Raw genomic sequence first — 21,736 nt, 5'->3', positions numbered from 1 at the left:
GCTGCAGCATACAAGGACAGCTGAGAGCTCCCCTCCAGGAAACCGTTCCATCACCAAAAAGAGTGGTGTGGGAGGCCTGGTTTCACACATATAGGGATCCTCTACCCTTCTCCTTTGGCAAGACATTGAGGGCCCATGGCCATAGAGAACAGGCCCTTCTTCACAATGAAACTCAGAGGATTTTTGAAGAAGGCAGGACACAGCATGAGTGTGAGGCAGGAAGAATAAGGAAGAAGAGAGGTGCTTTTTAAAAGTTTTTATTTCAAAAAATAAAGCTGCAGTTCATTTCACATAAATATCTGGGAAGGGAAGGGGAGTGGGATGGGGTGGGGGCTTGGCCCCTACCTCCTCTTCTCTTTCACACTGTATTGTAAAAGCAAAGGGGATGGCTAAGGAGAGAATGAGGAAGTAGTAGTCAGTAGGGAGTGTTATATTATTCAAAGGGCCCCTCAGCCCACCCTTCCCCTGAGGACTGTAGGTTGGTTGGGAGGAGTCTGAAGGGGGTGTGATGCCAGGGAGGGTGGCCTGGCTTACCTTGCCGAACCAGCGGGAGAGCCATATCTGCTTCATTGTCATGTGATCAGGGAGAACTTCATTGTCAAAAAGGAGCTGCACCTAGGAGGGAGATGGGGGCATAATTTTAGGAACTTTCTGGCAGGTCAAAAACTACCCTGGTCCACCCTAGACTCTGTTCCTCCTTTCTTAGCCCCTTCTCCCCCTCAAGAAACCTACTGTGGGACTACTCACATGCTGAGGGTTTAGCATCAAGCGGTGACACAGGACCCTCCGGAGATGGCGTACCTCAGCTCTAACAGAACATCGGACATACTTGTTCTGGGAGCAGGGAGGGGAGGGAAGAGGGCAAGGTGTGTGAGGGAAGGACCATGGGAGGTGAGTCTCCTTAGACAGGCCCTCCCCTCAGCCCTTCTCACCTGCAGGACGCTTTTATTCTTGTCTTTGCCAGAACTGGAGGGAAATAGACACAGGTTAGGGAACCCTATCTTTCCTCCTCTCCCCAACCCAGAGCCATGATATACTCTCTTCAAGGGGACAGGCACTCACTCACTGCTCGGCCTCTCCCCCAGACCCTCCCTGGCTCTGGGTCATTGGCACTGTCACCTCCTGCAACCCCTGACCTTCTCCTTACCTCAGCCGCTCCAGGCACAGGTTCAGCTGCTCATCATAGCGATAGTAGTGGGCTTTAGAGTGGTCAAAGCTGCTGAAGGGGAGGCCGAGGTTACTCAGTGCTGGCTCTGAGAAAGATAGGGTAGTGAGGTGGCTGGTGGCACACATTCCATACTCCTCTTTCCCCAGAGAGCAAAACTGGGCAAGAAGAATGCTCTGGGGGCTTTACTGTCCCGCGGCCAAGGACATACCTTCCCCACTGGGCTGGGTGACCCGGTCCAAACCTCGGGACTGGTAGAATTCCCGAATCCGTTTCTCTTCACCTAGAAGAAGGTGAAGTAGGAGAATAAAGTATTAGCCCTTCGGGGCCGGGTGCGGTGGCTCACGCCTGTAATCCCAGCACTTTGGGAGGCAGAGGCGGGCAGATCATGAGGTCAGAAGATCGAGACCATCCTGGCTAACATGGTCAAACCCCATCTCTACTAAAAAATACAAAAAATTAGCTGGGCGTGATGGTGGGCGCCTGTAGTCCCAGATACTCAGGAGGCTGAGGCAGGAGAATGGCGTGAATCCGGGAGGTGGAGCTTGCAATGAGCTGAGATTGCGCCACTGCACTCCAGCCTGGGCAAGACTCCGTCTCAAAAAAAGAAAAAAAAGGAGAATAAAGTATTATAGCCCTTCCTCACTTTTTGTCCTTCCCTCATCTTTGGCCTTCTGCCTACGTGAGTCCTACCAAACCCCTGTCACCTCAAGCTGCCACTCAGCAATTAGTCCTCAAGAGGCCCCTCAAAGTCAGGTTGGTGACTCACTGTCTTGCAAGCCAGGCACCAGCTTATACACGATGTCCTGCATGACCCGGTCCAGTTTGAGGTTGAGCAGTGGCTGTGTCTCGTGGATCTTAATGTTGCACATGGGGCAATACTTGCTAGTTTGGAGGTACTTCACAATACAACTCTTGCAGACTGCAGGAAAAGAAAAGCAGATTCTCAGGCCCTCTGGAAACTGGATTCATGGGCTGGGTGGGGTGCCTGGATGCGTGAGGCAGGCGCACAGAAGCTGGCAGTCAGCTTGGTGAAGACTAGGGACTGGAAGAACTAGGCAGTCTCCTAGGCACTCACAAGTATGAAGACACTCTGTGATGGTGGTGGCATCCACGAAGTAGCCGGCGCATAGGCAGCAAACAATGTGTTCATTCAAGTCTTTGATCTTCACTCGAACCTCCTCCTGAAGATACACCCTCCGTCACCAATCATCCACCCTCAAACCCCAACCCGTGCTCCTTCCCACCTTGGGGGTCGCCTCCTTCATCACACTCCACGGCCAAGCCCCGCGCCCTGCGCCATCAGCCGGGGATTAGCTCCTGGGGGCTGGCACTCCCCCTCCGCCCAGCAGAGGGCTCCGCGCACAGCGGGGGCTTCCCTCACGTGGACTCGCCTGACTCTCCTTTGCCAGGGGAGACTACACAACGTCGGCGACACAATGCGCAGGCGTTCTAACCGGAGTTTGGCAACCCGATCGCAATCACGCAGGCGCACTGGGCACTCTGTCTCTGCGCAGGCGCACTGGGCGCCCGGCCAGCCACCGCCCGTCGTTTAGCCCGCCCCAATTCGCACCGCTGGCCGACCACAGCAGTAACCCTGCCGCCCTTGCACCTCGTTCCGTAGCGGGTCCATCTTGTACACTGACTGGAGCTGGTTCCGAAGCCTCATCGCGATCGCAATCTGGCCCCCCTGAGGAGACGCCATCTTAAAGGCTGATCCCAGCCGGCCACTTCCGGTGCCGCCTGCAGGGCGGGACTTGTCTCCCAGCAACGAGGCTCTAGGTCTTTTCGGATTCGCTCACCCTCTGTAAGGCCCCGCCCACGTCCCTTTCTCCCCGTGTGCTCACCTGAGCCCTACCGGCCCCTCCCCTTCTCAATCCGTAATTAAGAAGTGTGGGGGGTAGCATAGGGAAGGGTCCTATCTCTTCAACCTCCTGTAGAAATCATCATAATAGACCCTACGCGACCTCAAGACTAACTTTTGGAGCCTGCGAAAGACTGCCCCCTCCTACCCCCAAAGGCCTGGCAGTCTGTGCCCGCTACCCGCTCAGGGTCGTCGGTCTTCTGTGACGACGACCCTGCTGAAGAAGCCCCTCCTGGGTCCTCCCCTCGTAATGCCGCCCTGTCGGCGTCCGCGTAGCGGAGCTTCATCCAGTTGGCTGGCCTTCTCCCGGCTTCACGGAGGGAGTTTCTCGGGCTTTGCAGAGTCTCGGAGAGGGTGCCGGGGGATGGGGAGGGAGAGACCCCCAGGGACTTGGTAGTGATCTTATTCCCCCATTCTCCCCCTGCTGCCGGGGATGGGGGGGCAGGCCCTGGTTAATGATGATGATTTAATCATCGGCGCCTGCGGAGGCCTGGGACAGACTAATGCAGAGCAGATGCCGAAGGAGGAGGGGAGGACGACTAGGACACTGCCACACACAGACAGGCTTAGGCAGCGAGCGCCTGTAGTAGCATAGGCCCAGTCCCGAATTGGGGACTACGCGGGGTGCTCGCTCGAGAGCTCTACACCGCCGGCCTTGGGTACTTAAAAAAGGATAAATTTGTTATGAGGTATTAACATCAAATGCAACTGGAGATACGAGAAGGGAGAGATTCCAATGGAGACCTCAAAAAAGGCTTTCTGGAGAAAGTGGGACTTTGGGCACAATTTAGACTTGGGGGAGGGGGTGGAAGTGTGGCGAAATAGAAAGGACGTGGAGGGGAATGACCAGAGGAGAGGAAGGTCAAGATGTAGATTTGAGAGTGGTAATAGAAAAAGCAGGGCCATAAAAAGTTGCGATTTTTAGCCTGAGGGCAATTGGGAGCTAGCGGACTTTTTTGAAGGGAGGAGGTTATCCTGTGAAAGCGACATTTTTGTTCATTTCTCTTCAGAGTGAATTGAAGTGAATATGCAGCAAGAAGTTATGAGATTAGTGATTAATCAATTATTCGTTACAGCCACTGTTTACCTACTTCCCTGGTCCGAGCCACTATCATCTGTCCTCTGTAGTGGCCTCTTCACTGTTTTCCTTGAGTCCCCCTTCGCCTGTTCTCAACATCACAGTTCAGTGCTATGTTTCTCAGAGCTAGTGATTCTGATAAAACATGAAACACAAAGGACAAAGGACAATTTTTGAGATGCGGATATGTTTATTATTTTTATGGTGATGATGGTATCATGGGTATACACATATGTCAAAACTTATCAAATTGTACACTTCAAATATCTGCAGTTTATATGTCCATTATATTTCAAGAAAGCTATTAAAAATAAAGTTGAAAAATTAGGTTGTTCCTTTTTTACTGTTTAAAACCTGTTGAGAGCTTCCCTTTTCAATCAGAATAAAAGTCAAAGTCTTACAGTGGTGTGCAAGGGCCTGCACAGTCTCTTCAGATACACCAGGATATCCTTCCACTGTGTCCCCAACTTGAAATGCTTAGGTATCCAAAATGGCTCCCTCCTTTCAGGTCTTTACTCATGAGGCTTCTGTAATCACTCTAGATGAATAACAACTCACCCACCCTTTCACTTCCTTGCTTTTTTTTTTTTTTTTTTTCTGGTTAACACTTATTAGCATTCTTAGCATTTATTATTATTTAATATACATTTCTAATATATATTATATTTTCTAGTTATTTTCAGAAAATATTTTCTAGAAAACATATTTCCTAGTTTTTCATCTGCCTTTTCCACTAGACTATAAGCTTCTTAGTGGCAAGGATTTTTTTCCTCTGTTGTGTTCACAGATATAGCTCCAGTGCCAGGTGCATAGTTGGTGTTCAATAAAACTTTTCTGGATGAATACATGAATGAATCCAAGCGGTGGTGATGACAGCCTCGATTAGGGTTTTAGCAATGGCAATGGAAAGGAAGGGCTGTATCTGAAACATTTCAAAGGAAAGTATAATAGGAGGAAGTAGCCAGGAACCTGGTTTGGTAGGCCTGGGTAAGAGGGTGAATGAAGAGCTTTGGAGGGAAGCATGTCCTCCAGCCACTTAAGGTGGCTACAGGGAAGCAGGGGGAGCTTGTCAGAAGGCTAGGAGAGTGAGCGGTGGGGCTGACGTGTCAGAACAAGGGATGGAGGTCTCAGAGTTATCTGGCTGAATATGAGAGTTGGGACTTTTGGAATGGGTGAAACTTGAGCAGATGAAGAGATAAAGAAAGCTTAAGGCCTGGTGCAGTGGCTAATGCCTGTAATTCCAGCACTTTGGGAGGCTGAGGCGGGTGGATACTTGAGCCCAGGAGTTGGAGACCAGCCTGGGCAACATGGTGGGACTCTGTCTCTACAAAAAGTACAAAAATTAGCCTGGCATGGTGGCACGTACCTGTAGTCCCAGCTACTTGGGAGGCTGAGGTGGGAAGATTGCTCGAGCCTGGGAGGTTGAGGCAGCAGTGAACCGCAGCAGTGAACCGTGATAATGCTACTTCACTCCAGCCTGAGTGACAGAGATCCCATGTCTTAAAAAAAAAAAAAAAAAGAAAGAAAAGAAAAAAGAAAGCATAAGTCTGAGCTCTGAAGAATCCTCACAGTCTTCAGTGGAAGAGGTAAAATCAGTGGAGGAAAAACATAAGCAGTGACTACGAAAGTCCAAAGATGTGGAATATTACAGAAGCAAAAAGAAGGGACACTTCAAAAAATAATTGATGACCAACAAAGTAAAACATGTCAGGGAAGTCCTGGAGGAGGGATACTGAACACTGGAGCTCTCTGAGAAAGGGTTACTATAATGAAGGCAGCTTGCACTGAGTTAAAACAAGAATAAATCATGATAAAATGGAGGCAGTAGGCATGAAGTAAAAAGGAAAGGAAAAGCATGATCTCTCTTGAAGACTCAGGCAAAGATTTTATCCAGATGATAAAGATCTGAGACAGCTAAGGGGTAGGAAAGACTAAGTTGATGAGAGCCATGGACACACAGGACATGGTGAGACAGATCCAAAGCAGTGTGTATGAGAGGGCACTCATTCCAGCACCTCTATCTTCGTCTTTTTTTTTTTTTGAGATGGAGTCTTGCTTTGTCACCCAGGCTAGAGTGCAGTGGCGCAGTGGCGCGGTGGCGCGATCTCGGCTCACTGCCAGCTCCGCCTCCTGGGTTCACGCCATTCTCCTGCCTCAGCATCCCGAGTAGCTGGGACTACAGGTGCCCGCCACCACACCCAGCTAATTTTTTGTATTTTTAGTAGACACGGGGTTTCACCGTGTCAGCCAGGATGGTCTGGATCTGCTGACCTCGTGATCCGCCTGCCTAGGCCTCCCAAAGTGCTGGGATTACAGGCATGAGCCACCACGTCCGGCCGATCTTCAACATAAACCAGCAGGAACCATCCTTTCCCCGTGAATCAGAGACAAGGAGGCAAGAAAGGACATTTCAAGCCAGGTTGGGGTGGTGGTGCACACCTGTAACTCTAGATACTCAGGGGGTCAAAGTGGGAGGATTGTCTGAGCCCAGGAGTTTGAGGCCAGCCAGCCAGCCTGGGCATCATAGCGAGACTCTGTCTCTTAAAAAAAGAGAAAGTCCTAGGACTGTGGTCTGGGTGATATAACTGGATGTCATCTGTTCTTGAAGTGGGGCACTAAAATATTTTAAAAACTCTCCAGAAGACTTGTATGAACTACTGAGTTTGTGACCGTTCTCCTTAAACAATTAGTTGGACAGTCTCTGGGTGGCAGTACCATCTGTGCTGAATTCAAAAGGCAGGGGTGTACGGGTCTGCATGATGTTGCGTTTTTTTCATTTGTTGATTCACTCATTGATTCATTCAAGGAGGATTTATTTAGGTTGGCTGGAGACACACTGGTTACCCTGCCCCCCTGCCCCCAGACTCACCCTTCAGAGCAGAGAATGGGACTAGCAAACTCCTAACCTGCACACCAGCCCTCTTCAGAGATTATATTTCTTTGCTGTCTCCCTAGGTTTCCTGCTCCCATCTGGAGGAATCCAGCCCTTGCTATCAAGGAAGATTTTTTTTTTTTTTTTTTTTTTTTGAGATGGAGTCTTGCTCTGTTTCCCCAGACTGGAATGCAGTGGTGATCTCGGCTCACTGAAACCTCTGCCTCCCGGGTTCAAGTGATTCTCCTGCCTCAGCCTCCCTAGTAGCTGGGATTACAGGCACCTGCCACCATGCCCGGCTAATTTTTTTGTATTTTTAGTAGAGACGGGGTTTCACCATGTTGGCCAGGCTGGTCTTGAACTCCTGACATCAGGTAATCTGTCCCCTTTTGGCCTTCCAAAGTGGTGGGATTACAGGCATGAGCCACTGCTCCTGGCCTGACGATTTGGACTAAACAGGTTCATGCTTCCTTGTAGCCCTCTCTACTGCTGAGAAAAGTGCATGGGTTTCTGTAAAGAGATGGGAGGTGATAATGTCTGTCTTCTCCATCAAGATGAAAATACATCTGCTAAATTGGTAGGCGCCCCCACCCTCTTTCAGAATGGGCTGTGAGCAGGGCTGAGGAGGGGCTGGACAAATTGGATAGTAGAGTGGTCAAGGTGGGGGAGGTTGACACTTTTTTTTTTTTTTTTTTTCAGACAGAATCTTGCTCTGTCGCCCAGGCTGGAGTGCAGTGGCGCGATCTCAGCTCACTGCAAGCTCCACCTCCCAGGTTCATGCCATTCTCCTGCCTCAGCCTCCCAAGTAGCTGGGACTACAGGCACCCGCCACCATGCCCAGCTAATTTTTGTATTTTTAGTAGAGATGGGTTTCACCGTGTTGGCCAGGATGGTCTCAATCTCCTGACCTCGTGATCCACCCGCCTCGGCCTCCCAAAGTGCTGGGATTACAGGCGTGAGCCACCGCGCCCGGCAGGTTGACACATATTAATGCCCACTGTTCCTCCCGCTGCCCTCTGTCCCATTTATGGTTCACCTCCTCTAGACATAAGGCTTCAGAGAACACTGGAGGGCTGGTGGACAGAGCTCACTCTTCTTTCTCTTCTTTATCTTTCTGCCCAGATGCCCAAATATCATTCCTGGTTCCCAGGGGAGAAAAGACCCCTTCACCCTGCCCCAGGCACCAGGCTGCCAGCCCATCTGCTGGGGAGAAAGGAGGGGGCAGAGTCTTTCCCAGGGGATCCTGGAGAATCAGTTTGAAGATCAGTGCTCCCAGGGAGATCCAGCTAGTAGACTTACAAGGCATTTCGGTTCACACGGGAAACCAGCAGGATGGAGCTGAACAGCGGGGTGGGCTCGGGACGAGAGTAGAGAGCTGGCACAGCAGGGTAAGGTCCTTTGGCCACCACATGTCAGAGGTAGGCTGAGCTGCTCGCTGGTGCCCACCCGCCACCACCACCGCAGGATGGTAGAAGCGCCCCCCTCTCTGAGCCCAGTCTCACCGGCTCAGAGGCGCCAGGGCCCCCCCGGGGGCCGGGGCGGGCCGGGGAAGGTAATGTAATTCCGGCCCAGCTAACCCGATTACCGCGGCCTGCACCGGGCAGGGCGGCGGCGGGGGCGGGTCTAAGGCTCAGGGGCCCGCCCGGCGGGGGTCCCATCCCCGGGAAGGACGCAGAGTTCACACACTCCCGGCTCCTGGATCCATGGCCAGAGGTCACAAGGTCACCAAGCGGCTTGGGTCTTTCCCCACCTCCCTTCTCTGACAGCTCCAGGCCATTTTCTGAGTTTGGGTGGGGTAAAATGTTTATGGGAAACAAGGCGGCCAGGATCCAACCAAGGCCTCAGTGAGGTCCCACGTGTCCCCTGTGGCGAGATTTCGCCCTCCCGCCGTTGAGGAGGAAGAGTGTGAGAACAGACTTCCTAGGCACAGAATGGAGGGGCAGAGTCCTGCATTGAGGACTCCCTGCACTTGGGGTCCGAGGGTAGAGTGCCAGCCCCAAGAACCCGCCGGCCTGATTTGGCCCGGGTGGAGCCATGGTCCATTTTACACGGATTTTGGAAAATCGAAATTCTAAGAAACACAGGACACCAATTACCAGTGCGCATGAACAGGGCTGGGGGTACCTACAAGAGAGGCCAGAAGGCGCACCACGATCGCCAGCCCAAAGCGGCCGTTCCCCGCCCTTAGCCCCTGCCGTCCCCTTCCCACACCTGTTCTCTTCCTGGGCCTGCAGCTCACCGGGCGCCGTTCCCAGCCGCTTCTTACGCAGCCGGGAAACCATAACGAGATTTGGTCTTCGAGGGCATTTAGGCCGGGACCACAACGAATCCGGGAGTTGGCCAGAAGGATCCATCGAGAGGCGAAGAGTGGGGGCTGGGGGAGGAGGCACCTGCGGAGGAAGCCGGTGAGGCGGAGGCAGCCCAAAGGCTGAGGCAGCCCAAAGGCGGAGGCCAGCAAGGATGGAGGCGCGGTGAGCATCTCCGCTGACTCAGCGACCCATGCTCGGGCCCCTCCCGCGCTGAGCCTGGTTCCTAACACCCTGGCCCCCTGGCCCCCGCCCCGCACATCTCCGCCAGCCAGCCTTCCCCCTGCGCTTGGCGCAAACAGGCGTCCCTTCCCCTTTAACTGCTGGGCCCCGCCCCTGCCCTACCTCCAGCCCCCACTACCCACCCGGGCCGATCCGTCAGTCACTGCCCCAGCCGGAGCTGGCCAACCCTCTCCACCCGGGACTTGGGCAGCGGCGCCGGCAGCCCAGCGTCTATTTGCGCTTGAGAGCCAGCAAGGAAGCTCCAGGGGCCCCAGCTGGTCGTGCTCCTCCGGGATGCAAGTCCCTGCGCGGACGCCCGGCAGCGGCTGGCACGGGCGCGGCTGCTCCGGGTGCACAGGGATGCTGCTGTTTCGGGGACCCCGGCGCCCTGCCTTGGCCAGCCCCGCGGGCCCCTGAGGCCACTCTCCGGAGCGCGCCGCCGCTGGGGTTCTGGCGCTGCCTGAGGCATCCTCCCCAACCACGAACCTCCGGCGGTTCTCCTCGGCCCAGACCGATGGAGCCGGGGATGCTGGGTCCACACAACCTCCCACACCACGAGCCAATCAGCTTCGGCATCGATCAGATCCTGAGCGGCCCCGAAACCCCAGGGGGCGGTCTAGGCCCGGGTCGCGGGGGCCAGGGTCATGGGGAGAGTGGGGCGTTCTCGGGTGGATACCACGGAGCCTCGGGCTACGGTCCCGCCGGCTCACTTGCCCCGCTGCCCGGCAGCTCCGGAGTGGGCCCGGGCGGCGTGATCCGCGTCCCTGCGCACCGCCCGCTGCCTGTGCCGCCGCCCGCGGCGGGGGCGCCTGCAGTGCCTGGGCCCTCGGGTTTGGGCGGCGCCGGAGGCCTAGCGGGACTCACCTTCCCCTGGATGGACAGCGGCCGCCGCTTTGCCAAGGACCGGCTCACGGGTGAGGTTGTCTGACCCCTCCAGCGTCACGCCCGACTCTGACCCCGTCTCCTCATCTCTTAGCTTTCTGCTCCAACTCAAGGACCCCTTTCACACCTCCCACTAGATCCTCCCAGGGGATCCTCCCCCAACTCGAATCTCTGGGTCCTGCCTCCGAGAGGCGATAGGGAGGGAGCTGCCGTCGGCGCCTGTGCCTTCCTCTGTAGTCCCACTGTCCACGCGCGGGGAGGGTACGGTGAAGTTACAGGGGACGTCTCCCTCGCATCCCAGGGGAAGGGTCTTTCTTGGCTATAGGCCTCGGCTGATGCTTAGGGCCCGGGTAAGGACAGGGCGCGGGAGCTCTGCGGCCTGGACAGCCGCGCGGCCTTCTCAGTGGCACCTCGGGCCACCCTGCAAATCCTGCCCTGGTCTTTCTTCCTCCCGGTAGCTGCGCTCTCGCCCTTCTCTGGGACGCGCCGCATAGGCCACCCCTACCAAAACCGGACCCCTCCGAAGCGGAAGAAGCCGCGCACATCCTTCTCCCGCTCACAGGTGCTGGAGTTGGAGCGGCGCTTCCTGCGCCAGAAGTACCTGGCCTCTGCGGAGAGGGCGGCGCTGGCCAAGGCCTTGCGCATGACCGACGCACAGGTCAAAACGTGGTTCCAGAACCGACGCACCAAGTGGCGGTGAGGCGTGGCGCGGGCGAGGGCGGACTGGGGTCCCCGAGCCGGGCCTGGTGAGAAGCGAGGCGGCGGGCGGCCCCGCTGACCCCGCGTCTCCCTCCCTTAGGCGCCAGACGGCGGAGGAGCGCGAGGCCGAGCGTCACCGCGCGGGCCGGCTGCTCTTGCACCTGCAGCAGGACGCGTTGCCACGGCCGCTGCGGCCGCCGCTGCCCCCGGACCCTCTCTGCCTGCACAACTCGTCGCTCTTCGCGCTGCAGAACCTGCAGCCCTGGGCCGAGGACAACAAAGTGGCTTCAGTGTCCGGGCTCGCCTCGGTGGTGTGAGCGACGCCCGTCCGATCGGCGTGGAGCGCCGGGCCCGGAGCGGTGGAGCGCGCGGCTGCCTGCGCCCATAGTCTAGTGGCAGCCGGGCGCGTGAGGAGCGGCAGGCCTTGAGGCTGTCGTCGAGGGCTCCTCCACCACCGGCCGGCTCCCAAGCCAGCGTTGCGCAGATGCACTGCCAGCTCAGAGGCGGCCTTTCCCGCCATTTTTCACTTCACTGCCGTTACGCCGCCGCTGGAACCTGAGGCGCCGAGAGGGCGGGACCTGCAGGACAGTAGCCAATGAGGTGCGGGGAGGGGGCCGGGCTGGCCAATGGGAGCTGCTTTCCTGAGGGACTCGGAATTCTCCGGCGGGTGGTCGGGAGCTGGGGCTCTGCGGGGCTCTAGCGGCGTTGCGCGCAGTGCCGGCTGGGTCTGTACCAAAGGTGTGAAGGAAAGAAGACGCCGACCACGGCGAAGCAATAGAGGGGGTGCTGGAGCGCGAGAGGCTGGCTGATTGTGACCGGAACCAGAAGGTTGTCCACCCCGGGCATCTCATCCCTCAACTGTAAAATAATCGCTAAGGATTCCTTCCTGACTTTGAGCCTCACGTTGTCATGTGTGTTCAGCCTGCTGGCCACATCCTCCGGCAACACGCCTGGGCAGGAGGCGAGTCGGATACTTACACACCCAACGAAAGAGAAAATCTAGAAAGAAAATCTGGCTCTGGTGTCACATAGGGACAGAGAAGGGAGAGGAGGAAACAGTGGACAAAGTTAATGGGCCCAGTGGAGTTAGGGTGAAGAGAATTTGGAAAATAATTTGGAAGTGACAAGCTTAAGAAGAATCAAAGGTAATTCCAAGAGTGGTAATGTGCAGCATCAGGAAATCAATGGTGCTGTGGATGATGAAAGGGAAATTGGGAAGACTGGAGCAAAATTAACTGTATAGGCAAAACTAAATGCTATACCTAGAGAGAATAAATCCTGGAGAAGTGCCTTTAAGGGAAATCAGCTGACATCCACATAGAGGTGGACCTAGATAGAATGAATGAGAACAGATAGAATCTCTGAGGGAGGGAACTCTGAGGAGAAAAGCAGAGTTCTAAGGACTAAACCTTTCCACCAAATTCGACAACCACGTTTGCGATGTGCAAGATGATGGAGAATACCTAAGTCATTAGTCCAAGGGCAGGCTGGGCACAGTGGCTCACGCCTGTAATCCCAGCACTTTGGGCCAAGGCGGGAGAATCACAAGGTCAGGAGATTGAGACCATCCTGGCTAACACGGAGAAACCCCGTCTCGACTAAAAATACAAAAATTAGCCGGGCATGGTGGCACATGCCTGTAGTCCCAGCTACTCAGGAGGCTGAGGCAGGAGGATCGCTTGAACCCAGGAGGTGGAGGTTGCAGTGAGCTTAGATCGCACCACTGCACTCCAGCCTGGGTGACAGAGTGAGACTCCGTCTAAAAAAAAAAAAAAAAAAGTCCGAGGGCAGAAAAGGGGAAGGGAAGGAAGGAGAACCTAAGAAGAAAGAAAGGAAAGCATGATGTCTCTGAAGTTTGTTAGAAAGACTTCAGCTTGTGGGTGTGTCTGGGCTGCTGGGAAGCTTGTTAATAGAAAGTCTAGTTAGGGGATGGTTGCATTAGCCTTAAGGTTTAAAAAGGAATTGGATTTAAGTTGTATGAGGAAGAAAGGGAAGAATTTGTCTGATTCCTCTAGCACCCCCATCCTTTGTCCCCTGGAGGCTGGTGCACTGTGACAGAGGGAAGAGAGGCCAGGCTAGAGACCAACTGTAGCCAGACAACTCATGTCTGTGCTAGTGACAACTATGTCGATCATAGCATGAAGGCCTGATTGGAGATGGGAAAAGGCTAGAGACTATATAGTTGGAGGAGCTGGCCCTGGTTATTTACTGTAATATCATCACTGATTTATGGATGTTGTATATGGCACTGCAGGACCAAACTAAAAATTGGCATCATAGAAAAATCTTTTATAGATCGCAAGGGAGTACAAGAATGGGTTTGGCAAAGTTGAGAGAATGGGGGAGCATGTCAGTCCCTCTCCAATCAATAAGAGAAGGCTAAGGAAAGAGTCCTTCCCTATGTGGACTGTGGTTTACCGCATTCTCTCCATTCCCAGTCAACCATTTCTTGGGACTCAGGTTCCAGGGTTTACATTTGACCCTAAACTTTGGGCTTCTAAATCTGTCTGGGTGCTTTGGTGCCACCCTGAGGGAGAATCTAATGTGATGAGATGAACCCAGCTCCATTCCACAGGCAGGCAGGTCACTGCAGGACACAGGGATCTCTGAACTCCTGGGCTGAGGATGATTTGCTCCCTGCTGTAGAATCTGCCATTCCTTCCCTTAGCTGGTTCAGAAGGTCTCTGCTCTCACTGGGAGGCAAGTTACTCAGGAAGTATGGAGGGGCCAATTCCACCAGCCTAATAGAGAGAGTCATAATTAGATGATCTGCATCTTCTCTCTCTCTGTCTCTCTCTTTTTAGAGACAGGGTCTCGCTCTGTTGCCTGGGCTGGAGTTCAGTGGCATGATCATAACTCACTGTAGCCTTAGACTCCTGTAATCCTTAGCCTTAGACTCAAGTAATCCTCCCACCTCAATCTCCCAAGTAGCTGGGACTACAGGGTGGTTTCAAACTCCTAGCCTCAAGCACTCCTCTTGCCTAGGTCTCCAAAAGTGCATCTTCTCTTATAATGCAGACTTTTAAACTTCTTACCAGCCCTTCCACAAATCCTGTCTCCTCAGATCATGTTTTTACTAACCACTAAGATCCCTTCCTCTGTCTCTCTAACTCCCCAGCCATAATTTTGGCCCCAGGGAGAGGAATAGGCAGTATAGGAGGGATGTCAGGGAACTCACATCTGTGGTTGAATCTCAGAAACAATGGAAAGGCAGTTGTCTTTGGATATGGTGAAATTGTGGTAGAGCACCCATGGTGGGGGTCTGGCAGGAGCTCTGCGGCTTCGGTAGCAGCAGTATGAGGAGAGCTGGGCCACATGCTTATGGGTTAAGAGTAGGTAATTTCCAGTCCCGTCTGTGTCTCTGGCCACCTTATTGAAAGGCAAAAATATTGATGGAATAAATAAAAGGGAAGAGGCAGGCAGTAGAAAAAAATAAAAAGGGGATTGAGAAAGAGTAAGGGTGATGAGAGCATTAAAAGTAAAGCATTACCTCTAGGTGTTGTCTGGTCTCTACTATACCTCATGGCATTTTCCATAGCGCCTTTTACCTCAAATCCTCAAGGGAAAAGTCCTTTCTGGTTCTAAAGAATCTTTTGAATGGCCACCTGGACCCTGATTTCAAAGTGGCTTACCAATATTTGTTCTCTTTGCCTTTTGCTCCTTTGATCACCCTCACCCCCACCCTTTCCTCTAACCTTGAGAAAGTATCCTGACACCAGTGCTCTCTGAAGGTCTCTGCGATTCTGCTCAGAGCCAAAGGCTGGTAGGGACAAGGGAAGTTCAATTCGTTGCATGAGTTCTAGGAGTTCTCCCCGAAGTTTATGGGCTTGGCACAATGCTGCCCAATTCAGACCTCGAGCCTGGCACCAAGCCTCATCTGCTCCACCTAGGAGAGGAAAGGGACCAGCTAAACTAAAGTCCTTGAGACCCCTGAAATAACCCAACCCTTAGCCAAAGGGTCGCCTCTTTCTGAGCATAGAGATCTGTCAGCTGACTGCATAACATTTCCCCTCTTTGGAAAATCTGGGATTCTATAAAAGGATGCAGAACTCACTTTGTATAAAGGCTTCATACACCTGGATCAGAGAACTGTGGTCACCATCTGTGTGTTCCAGGGCCCGACGCAGGGCAGCTTCTTCTGCACTGAGTGGAGGACGGGTAAACCCAGGGGCAGCTGGAGGCAGAAGAGTAGATGGTAGAATCTGCCATTTGGGAAATGGGAAGGGATAGTAGTACAAGTAGAATGCTGAAAAGGCAGAAATGTCCCTTTGGGAACTTTATTCAAAAGACATAGATAACTTCTAGGTGCTATGCACTTTATTAAACATTGAGGATAAATAAATGAAATACAGTCTCTGCCATCAAGGAGCTTCAAGTCTGGTGGGAGAGACCAACAGATAAGCAGACTTGATAAGCATGATAGGTGTTTGTATATGGTACTGTGGAAACAAAGAGGAGGATACCTAATCCAGGCTTTAGGTGGTGAGGATGTGAGTGATGGAAGAGAGAAAGATGAGGACCCTTGGGCTAGTATTTGAAATTTGAGTAGGAATTAGCCGAGTGGAGAAGGGGCAGGGAGTATGTTTTAGACTGTGGCAACAGCATGGCATGTAAGTTAATAATATAGCATATTTGGGGAACTGCAAGCCATCTGGTATGGGTGGAGAGAATGAAATGACATGTGGCAGAATGGCAGGAGATAAAGCTGGAGAGGTAGGTATAGGTAAGGTCATGACAGGCTGGAGTACTGAGGAAAGGAACTGTCTTTAAAGTAAAGAGTAGCTGTAGAGGAAGAGTTGTGGTTTTTTTTGTTGTTGTTGTTGTTTGTTTGTTTGAGACAGGGTCTCACTCTCTTGCCCAGGCTGGAGTGAAGTGGCGTGATCATGGCCTGTTTCAGCCTCAACCTCCCAGGCTTAAATGATCCTCCTACCTCAGTCTCTTCAGTAGCTGAGACTACAGGCATATGCCACCACACCTGGCTAATTTTTTGTTTTTGTAGAGACAGGGTCTCACTATGTTGCCCAGGCTGGTCTCAAACTCCTGACCTCATGTGATCCTCCCATCTCAGCCTCCCAAAGTGCTGAGATTACAGGCACAAACCACCATGCCTGGCTGAAGAAGAGTTTTTAAGTAAGAGAGTCCATGTGTCTGAAAAAGTTCACATTACTAGTTAGGAGGCTACTGAGGAAATCCAGCTGAGCAATGAGGAGGACCTACCACTGGCAGATCCTACCTACCATATTCACTGGAAGTGAATATGGAGAAGGGCAGATGAATATATTTATATATATATTTACGTTTAGGAGATAAAAGTGAAATAACCTGGAGAAAGACTGGTCTAGAGTGATGGTAGCAGAGCAGCAGAGATAATAGTATTATCTGAATCTGAGACTCTAGAGAGAGGAAAAGATTTTGTGGTGATGCTGGTGAGGGAGTGGTTTAATAGAGCATTTGAGTTCAGTTCTGAGCTGAGGTACTGTTAACTATTCTGGTAGAAATGTCCATCAGGGGCTGGGTGCCGAGACTCAGGCCTGTAATCCCAGCAGTTTGGAAGGCTGAGGTGGATGGATCACCTGAGGTCAGGACTTTGAGACCAGCTTGGCCAACATGGCAAAAACCCGTCTCTACTAAAAATACAAGAATCAGCTGGGCATGGTGGTGCATGCCTGTAGTCCCAGCTACTTGGGAGGCTGAGGCACGAGAATTGCTTGAACCAGGCAGACAGAGGTTGCAGTGAGCTGAGATCATGCCATTGCACTCCAGCCTGGGTGACAGAGTGAGACTTTGACTCAAAAAAAAAGAAAAAGAAAAAAAGAAACGTTCGTCAGGAGTTGGGGTATGCTCTCTCTCTCTTTCCCTCTCTTTCCCTCTCCCTCTTTCCCCCTCTCCCTCTCTCCCCCTCTCCCCATCCCTCTCTCCCTCCCTCTCTCTCTGTCTCTCAGATTCGAAGAATGGTATTGGGTGAGAGATACACAGCACAAGGTTTGGAAATTTTAAGGCTAAAGGTAGCACTTCAAACCATGGGTGTGGATAAACTTGCTCAGAGAGTTCAGGGAATAGAAGACAAAAGAGGCAAGAATAGAACCCTGAGGACCAATTTACAATGGATAAGAAGAGGACAAAGAGCTCAAGGAAAAGATAAAGGGGATGACCAGAGACGTAGGATGAAAACCATGAGGAGCAGCGTTACAGAGGCCTAGGGAGGAGGCAGTTTCAAGATGGAGCGGTCAGCAATCTCAAGTGTCAAAAGAAGGTCATGAATAAGGGTTCAAAAGTATCCACTGGATTAGGTACCTGGAAGGTCACTGGTGAGTTGAAAGCTGTTTCACTGGCATGGTAGACCTGAAGCTGGAGTGCAGTGGGTGAGCAATACACCAGTTAGAACAGGATAGAAATCTTGCTGCATAGCTGAAGGGGAGGATAGGGTTGAGGAAGAGGGGTGTGTGAGTTTTAGCAATAACAGATTAGGAGAGATTTAAGCACGCTGAGGGCAAGAACCAGCAGAGAAAAAAGGCTAAAGAGAAAAGAGGGAGATGGGTGACTAAGCCTGGTTCTTTAGGGATTGTGAGGGGTGGCAACTGGAGCAGAGAGGAGAGGGCTAGCCTCAGGAGCACCAAAACCCAAGAGGAATGGCTGAAGTGCTTTCAAGAGCTATGGATTTACAGCAGCGATTTATACCTGTGAGCATGGCAGCCAGGGTGAGCATCTCGTCCACACAGTCAAACTCGCATGAGGCCAGCAGGGCTTTGGCCAGCTCAGGGGCCAGAGGGAACTCTGATAGTATGACACCCAGATCCGACAGGTCCCCATCATCATCCAGGGCTGCCAGATAGTCTAAATCTTCCAGGGCTTGCATCAATGCTTCTGGAGCTGGTGAGGAAACAGGGCTTACAGGATATTAAGTTTCAGAACTGGGTGGTCAGATGGCAGTGCTTGGGCAGGAGAGGTGCTCACCAGGCTGGTCCAGGAAGTGACACTCCCCTGGCTCTGCAATCTGTCTCCTTTTTAGTAGTAACACCAGGGAGCTCAGATTCTCCTCACACACCCTGGGTTGGGGCAATGGTGGAGCTTCTAGTTCTAAGAAGGACTTAGGATACAGGCAGAGGCAGGATCCTGAGGGGAAAAAGACCTGGGAAAGAAGACCACTGTAGATTTCTCTGGGCTTGCATGTTGGTGACTCTTGGGTTTTTTATTTCAGTGAGGGCAAAAGCTCTTACCTGGTGGGAACCCTTTAGCTCGCAGTCGTCTTGCCTCTGCCTGACACTTGCTGATTGGCCTCAACACTTGGAATTCTGCTCGGATCCTAGGATTGTAAACCTGTTGCCCGTCCCCCAACCAAGGCCAAGACAGATCAGAGTGGGCCATTTCTGTCTTTACTACCCCACCGCCATCTCTCTCTCTCACTCACACTTCGGAGCTCCAGTCCTGAGTCGATGACATGTTGGATGGAAGGGAGGGAGAAGGAGAAGTCAGCCAGCCAGTGAGTGACCACAACCTTTCGGGCACCCATGTCCTCATACACAGCCTGAACGGCTTGTCCACAGTCTGGGTGAAGGGGCAGTACTCGTGGTGGAAGCCCTTGGAGAGGCAAGGACTCTACCTCCCTGGACAAGGATTCACAGCACAGAGAAATTTCCTGAGGAGAAGGGTGGGTGGGGCATTAGGGCAGTTCTCACCTTTTTTGGGGTCACAGATCCCTTTGAAAGACTGTTGAAAGTTACAGCCCTTCACTCTGAAAAAATGCAAATTACTTATAAAATTGAAGGTTTTATAATTTCAGGGGTTCACTGAATCACAAATCTCTGCATTAAAGGGAATAAAAAAGTGAGTGGTAAACCTCTTTACCCTGAAATCCTCAAGTTTTTCTCTGGGACCTCAGCGGAGAGTAAATACTGCAACTCTACTGTTCCTAACAGACATTGCTCCCTTTCCCATTCCCCAGGACTGGAAGATGATGATGAGTACCTCCTTTTGCAGGCTGTTTTTTTGTTTTGTTTTGTTTTTACCTCCTCACTGGGCAGGAACACTAGCACATCTCCTGGAGCCTCCTTCTGACACAACTCAAGCACTGCTTGGCAGGCAGCTTCCACCCGATCAGGTGGGATGGTGTCCCAGTAGATGGGGGAAGGTCTCTCACCAGGCTCTCTGGGTATATGCACAATAGGAGGATTGCCCCAGAAAGCTCGAAGCTTAGGTTCAAGGGCTGGGTCAGTAACCACAACCACTCTGAGGTCCCCCGGAAGTTTTTCCAGCCTGGCATCTTGCAGTAGCCCCTGGAGTGAATCCGATGCCACCGACCGCTCCTGAGCCTCATCTAGTACCAGCACGCCCCAGGCTCCAGTGCCTCGGGTCGAGGCCACCTCCTGCAGAAGCAGCCTGTCCCAGCAGAACCTGTTGACATTGGTAGTGGGCAGAGGAATCAGTGTGGACACTGACCAGCCCCACAAGCTCAGGGAAACTTCTCCCCGAGGGATGTATATTTTGATACTGAAGGTCAGAAAAATATGCTGTGACTTCCTGAGCCTATGGACCCATAACTGTGATCCCACAACCCTACTGAGAACACTTTGTTCACAAGGTATACGCCAGCTGGGAAGTGAAATTTTTCTGATGAGGGTGAGGCTGAATGTCTGAGGCCCCTGGCTGGGATTCAAGGACTTACTTTAGCCATCGCACCACACACAATTTAGAGTGAGTTGGGGCCAGGCACGGTGGCTCATGCCTGTAGTCCTTACACTTTGGGAGACCGAGGTGGGCGGATCACTTAAGCCCAGGAGTTTCAGACCAGCCTGGGCAACATGGCAAAAAATATAAAAATTAGCCAGGCGTGGAGGTGCGTGCCTGTAATCCCAGTTACTTGGGAGGCAGAGGTGGGAGGATCACTTGAGCCCGGGAGGTTGAGGCTGCAGTGAGTTGTGATTGCACCACTGCACTCCAGCCTGGGTGACAGAGTGAGACCCTTTCTCCAAAATAAATAAAATAAAAGAGTGAGTTGGGCTAAGGGAGGGTATGGTGAGATGCCAGAGGAATAGGTTTGTTTCTACTGAGTGAGGGGAATTAGATTCGGGTAAGGCCTGCAGAGGCCCCCACCTGAGCAGGGTGTTGGGCCCCGTGCAGTCCTCCTGGGGGATGCTGTATCCAACCTCATGACCCAGGGTCAGGTCCATCTCATCAGCAACCCGCAGAGCCAGGCTCCGGGCTGCAAGAGGGTAGGGCTGAGTAACAGTAACCTGTCCTTTCTGGAACCCTCTGGCCAGCGCAAACTCTGCACACCACTGAGGGATCTGGGATAGAAGTAGGGAAGGAGAGCCAGTGAGGAAGATGTAGGACCTCAGTCAAAAGTGCTCAGGGAACTATGGCCACTTTAATCTCTCCTTATTTGGGGAGTCCCCTGGTCTTTCACCAGCCTCCAGGGCCAGTCTAACCCATCCCATCTCTTTGTTCACCTTCCTCATGACCCCACGCAGCCCAGTCTCCCCTTGCCCAGGGAAAGGCCAATTCCCCAGCTCCTCCCTTTGTCCACTCCCAGAATCTGCCTGCCCCCACAACCCCCACCACACCTGGGTGCTCTTGCCAGAACCAGGCTCCCCAGACACCAGCACCACTCCAGTGGGGTTACTCTCCAACTGCTCCAAGAAGGTAAAGCGAGCAGCCCAGATGGGCAAGGCTTGGCGCTGCTTCAGCAGCTCATAGTAGCGGGAAGAGAAGGGAAGCCCATCAAAGGGGTTCACAGCCAGTTCAGACTCCCCAGGACTTGGGCCATAGTCTTCTGCTAGCCTGAGAGGCTGAGAGGTCATGGTGGCTCTCTGGCAGGATCTGCAGAAGGCAGAGCAGCCAGTAAGGTCATATTTGGTGACCGACACCATCTTCCCACCTCAGCCCTGATCCTTAACCTCTACCTTCAGTTGATCATGCTCTGGGGCCCACCCTTCCCAGCATTTCCTGCCAGGAAACAGTGCTAGGTATTTTGATAAAGGGCTACTGAGAGTTAGTGGACAGTCCCTATAGTCAGGTAGTAGAAATCTACCTGATACTATTACCCTGTTGGCAGGTAGTAGAAATCTTACTTAGGCAGGGGTCCTCAAGGGCAGTAGAAATTATGTGAGACCTAGTAACCTGTGGGAAAGTCCTGAAGGGAAAAGGATAAAGAATATACAGGGTGGGGAGAGGAACAGCAGAGTCACAGGGATCCTGGATTCAAACCTGCTTGCAGCTCTAGGACGTGTCAGGACGGCAGTCAGCTCCAGACCCACGTAGTCACCACCAACCCTGACCGTGTGAAGTACAAAGGTAAATTCCGGCTCTACCTCAGGGATGGGCTCAAACTTCAAATCCTGAAGCCTGCTTTTGGGGTGGGGCTATTTGCTCCACCTTATTTAACCTAGTCAGGAACCTATGGAAAACAGGCTCCAGCTACCACACTGAGCATGTGTGAACTCTATAGATGATGTGTAGTGTGCTTGTGAAAGGCATGCTGGGACTTGTAGTTTTGCAGCAGCTTCCTCCAAAACCTGGGCTGATCACCCAAGCTGGGTCTTCAGTTCAGTTACACTTCCTTAATTTATCACTCATCAGTTGGCATGAGGAGGTGATTTTAGACAGTTGCAGTCTGACTACCCCCTTCAAATGTACAAGACTCTCACCCCCA

General features: G+C 52.6%; 3 protein-coding genes across 4 annotated transcripts; 1 reads left to right on the top strand and 2 right to left on the bottom strand.

Annotated features, from left to right (window-relative positions):
- Positions 1-241: 241 nt before the first annotated feature.
- On the bottom strand, positions 242-5,358 carry PCGF1 (polycomb group ring finger 1). The gene is made up of 9 exons (XM_002811858.6): positions 2,778-5,358; positions 2,244-2,349; positions 1,935-2,087; positions 1,377-1,448; positions 1,148-1,253; positions 933-966; positions 748-834; positions 535-615; positions 242-389 (listed from the first exon to the last, which is right to left on the bottom strand). The coding sequence occupies exons 1-9, from the start codon at positions 2,868-2,870 to the stop codon at positions 342-344; spliced, it is 780 nt and encodes a 259-aa protein (XP_002811904.1). The 5' UTR covers positions 2,871-5,358; the 3' UTR covers positions 242-341.
- Positions 5,359-9,665: 4,307 nt separating this feature from the next.
- On the top strand, positions 9,666-18,953 carry TLX2 (T cell leukemia homeobox 2). 2 transcript variants are annotated; one of them, XM_002811881.3, is made up of 4 exons: positions 9,666-10,421; positions 10,848-11,085; positions 11,189-12,233; positions 18,287-18,953. In XM_002811881.3, exons 1-3 carry the CDS (start codon positions 10,022-10,024, stop codon positions 11,403-11,405), a joined length of 855 nt encoding a protein of 284 aa, XP_002811927.1. In that variant the 5' UTR covers positions 9,666-10,021; the 3' UTR covers positions 11,406-12,233; positions 18,287-18,953. The 2 variants fall into 2 exon arrangements, with proteins under 2 accessions (XP_002811927.1, XP_054403993.1); XM_054548018.1 differs by having other exon boundaries at positions 9,869-10,421; positions 11,189-11,688.
- Positions 13,293-21,726, bottom strand: DQX1 (DEAQ-box RNA dependent ATPase 1). The gene is made up of 11 exons (XM_024242517.2): positions 20,649-21,726; positions 20,179-20,372; positions 19,095-19,479; positions 18,497-18,724; positions 18,306-18,405; positions 18,043-18,201; positions 17,767-17,958; positions 15,143-15,262; positions 14,784-14,974; positions 14,267-14,457; positions 13,293-13,829 (listed from the first exon to the last, which is right to left on the bottom strand). Exons 1-11 carry the CDS (start codon positions 20,952-20,954, stop codon positions 13,673-13,675), a joined length of 2,223 nt encoding a protein of 740 aa, XP_024098285.1. The 5' UTR covers positions 20,955-21,726; the 3' UTR covers positions 13,293-13,672.
- Positions 21,727-21,736: the final 10 nt, after the last annotated feature.

The sequence above is a fragment of the Pongo abelii genome, chromosome 12 (genome assembly GCF_028885655.2).
Source record: "Pongo abelii isolate AG06213 chromosome 12, NHGRI_mPonAbe1-v2.0_pri, whole genome shotgun sequence".
In the NCBI taxonomy this organism is placed as follows: domain Eukaryota; kingdom Metazoa; phylum Chordata; class Mammalia; order Primates; family Hominidae; genus Pongo; species Pongo abelii.
The sequence above is the reverse complement of the archived record's forward strand: the minus strand, read 5'-3'. Positions and strand labels throughout refer to the sequence as shown.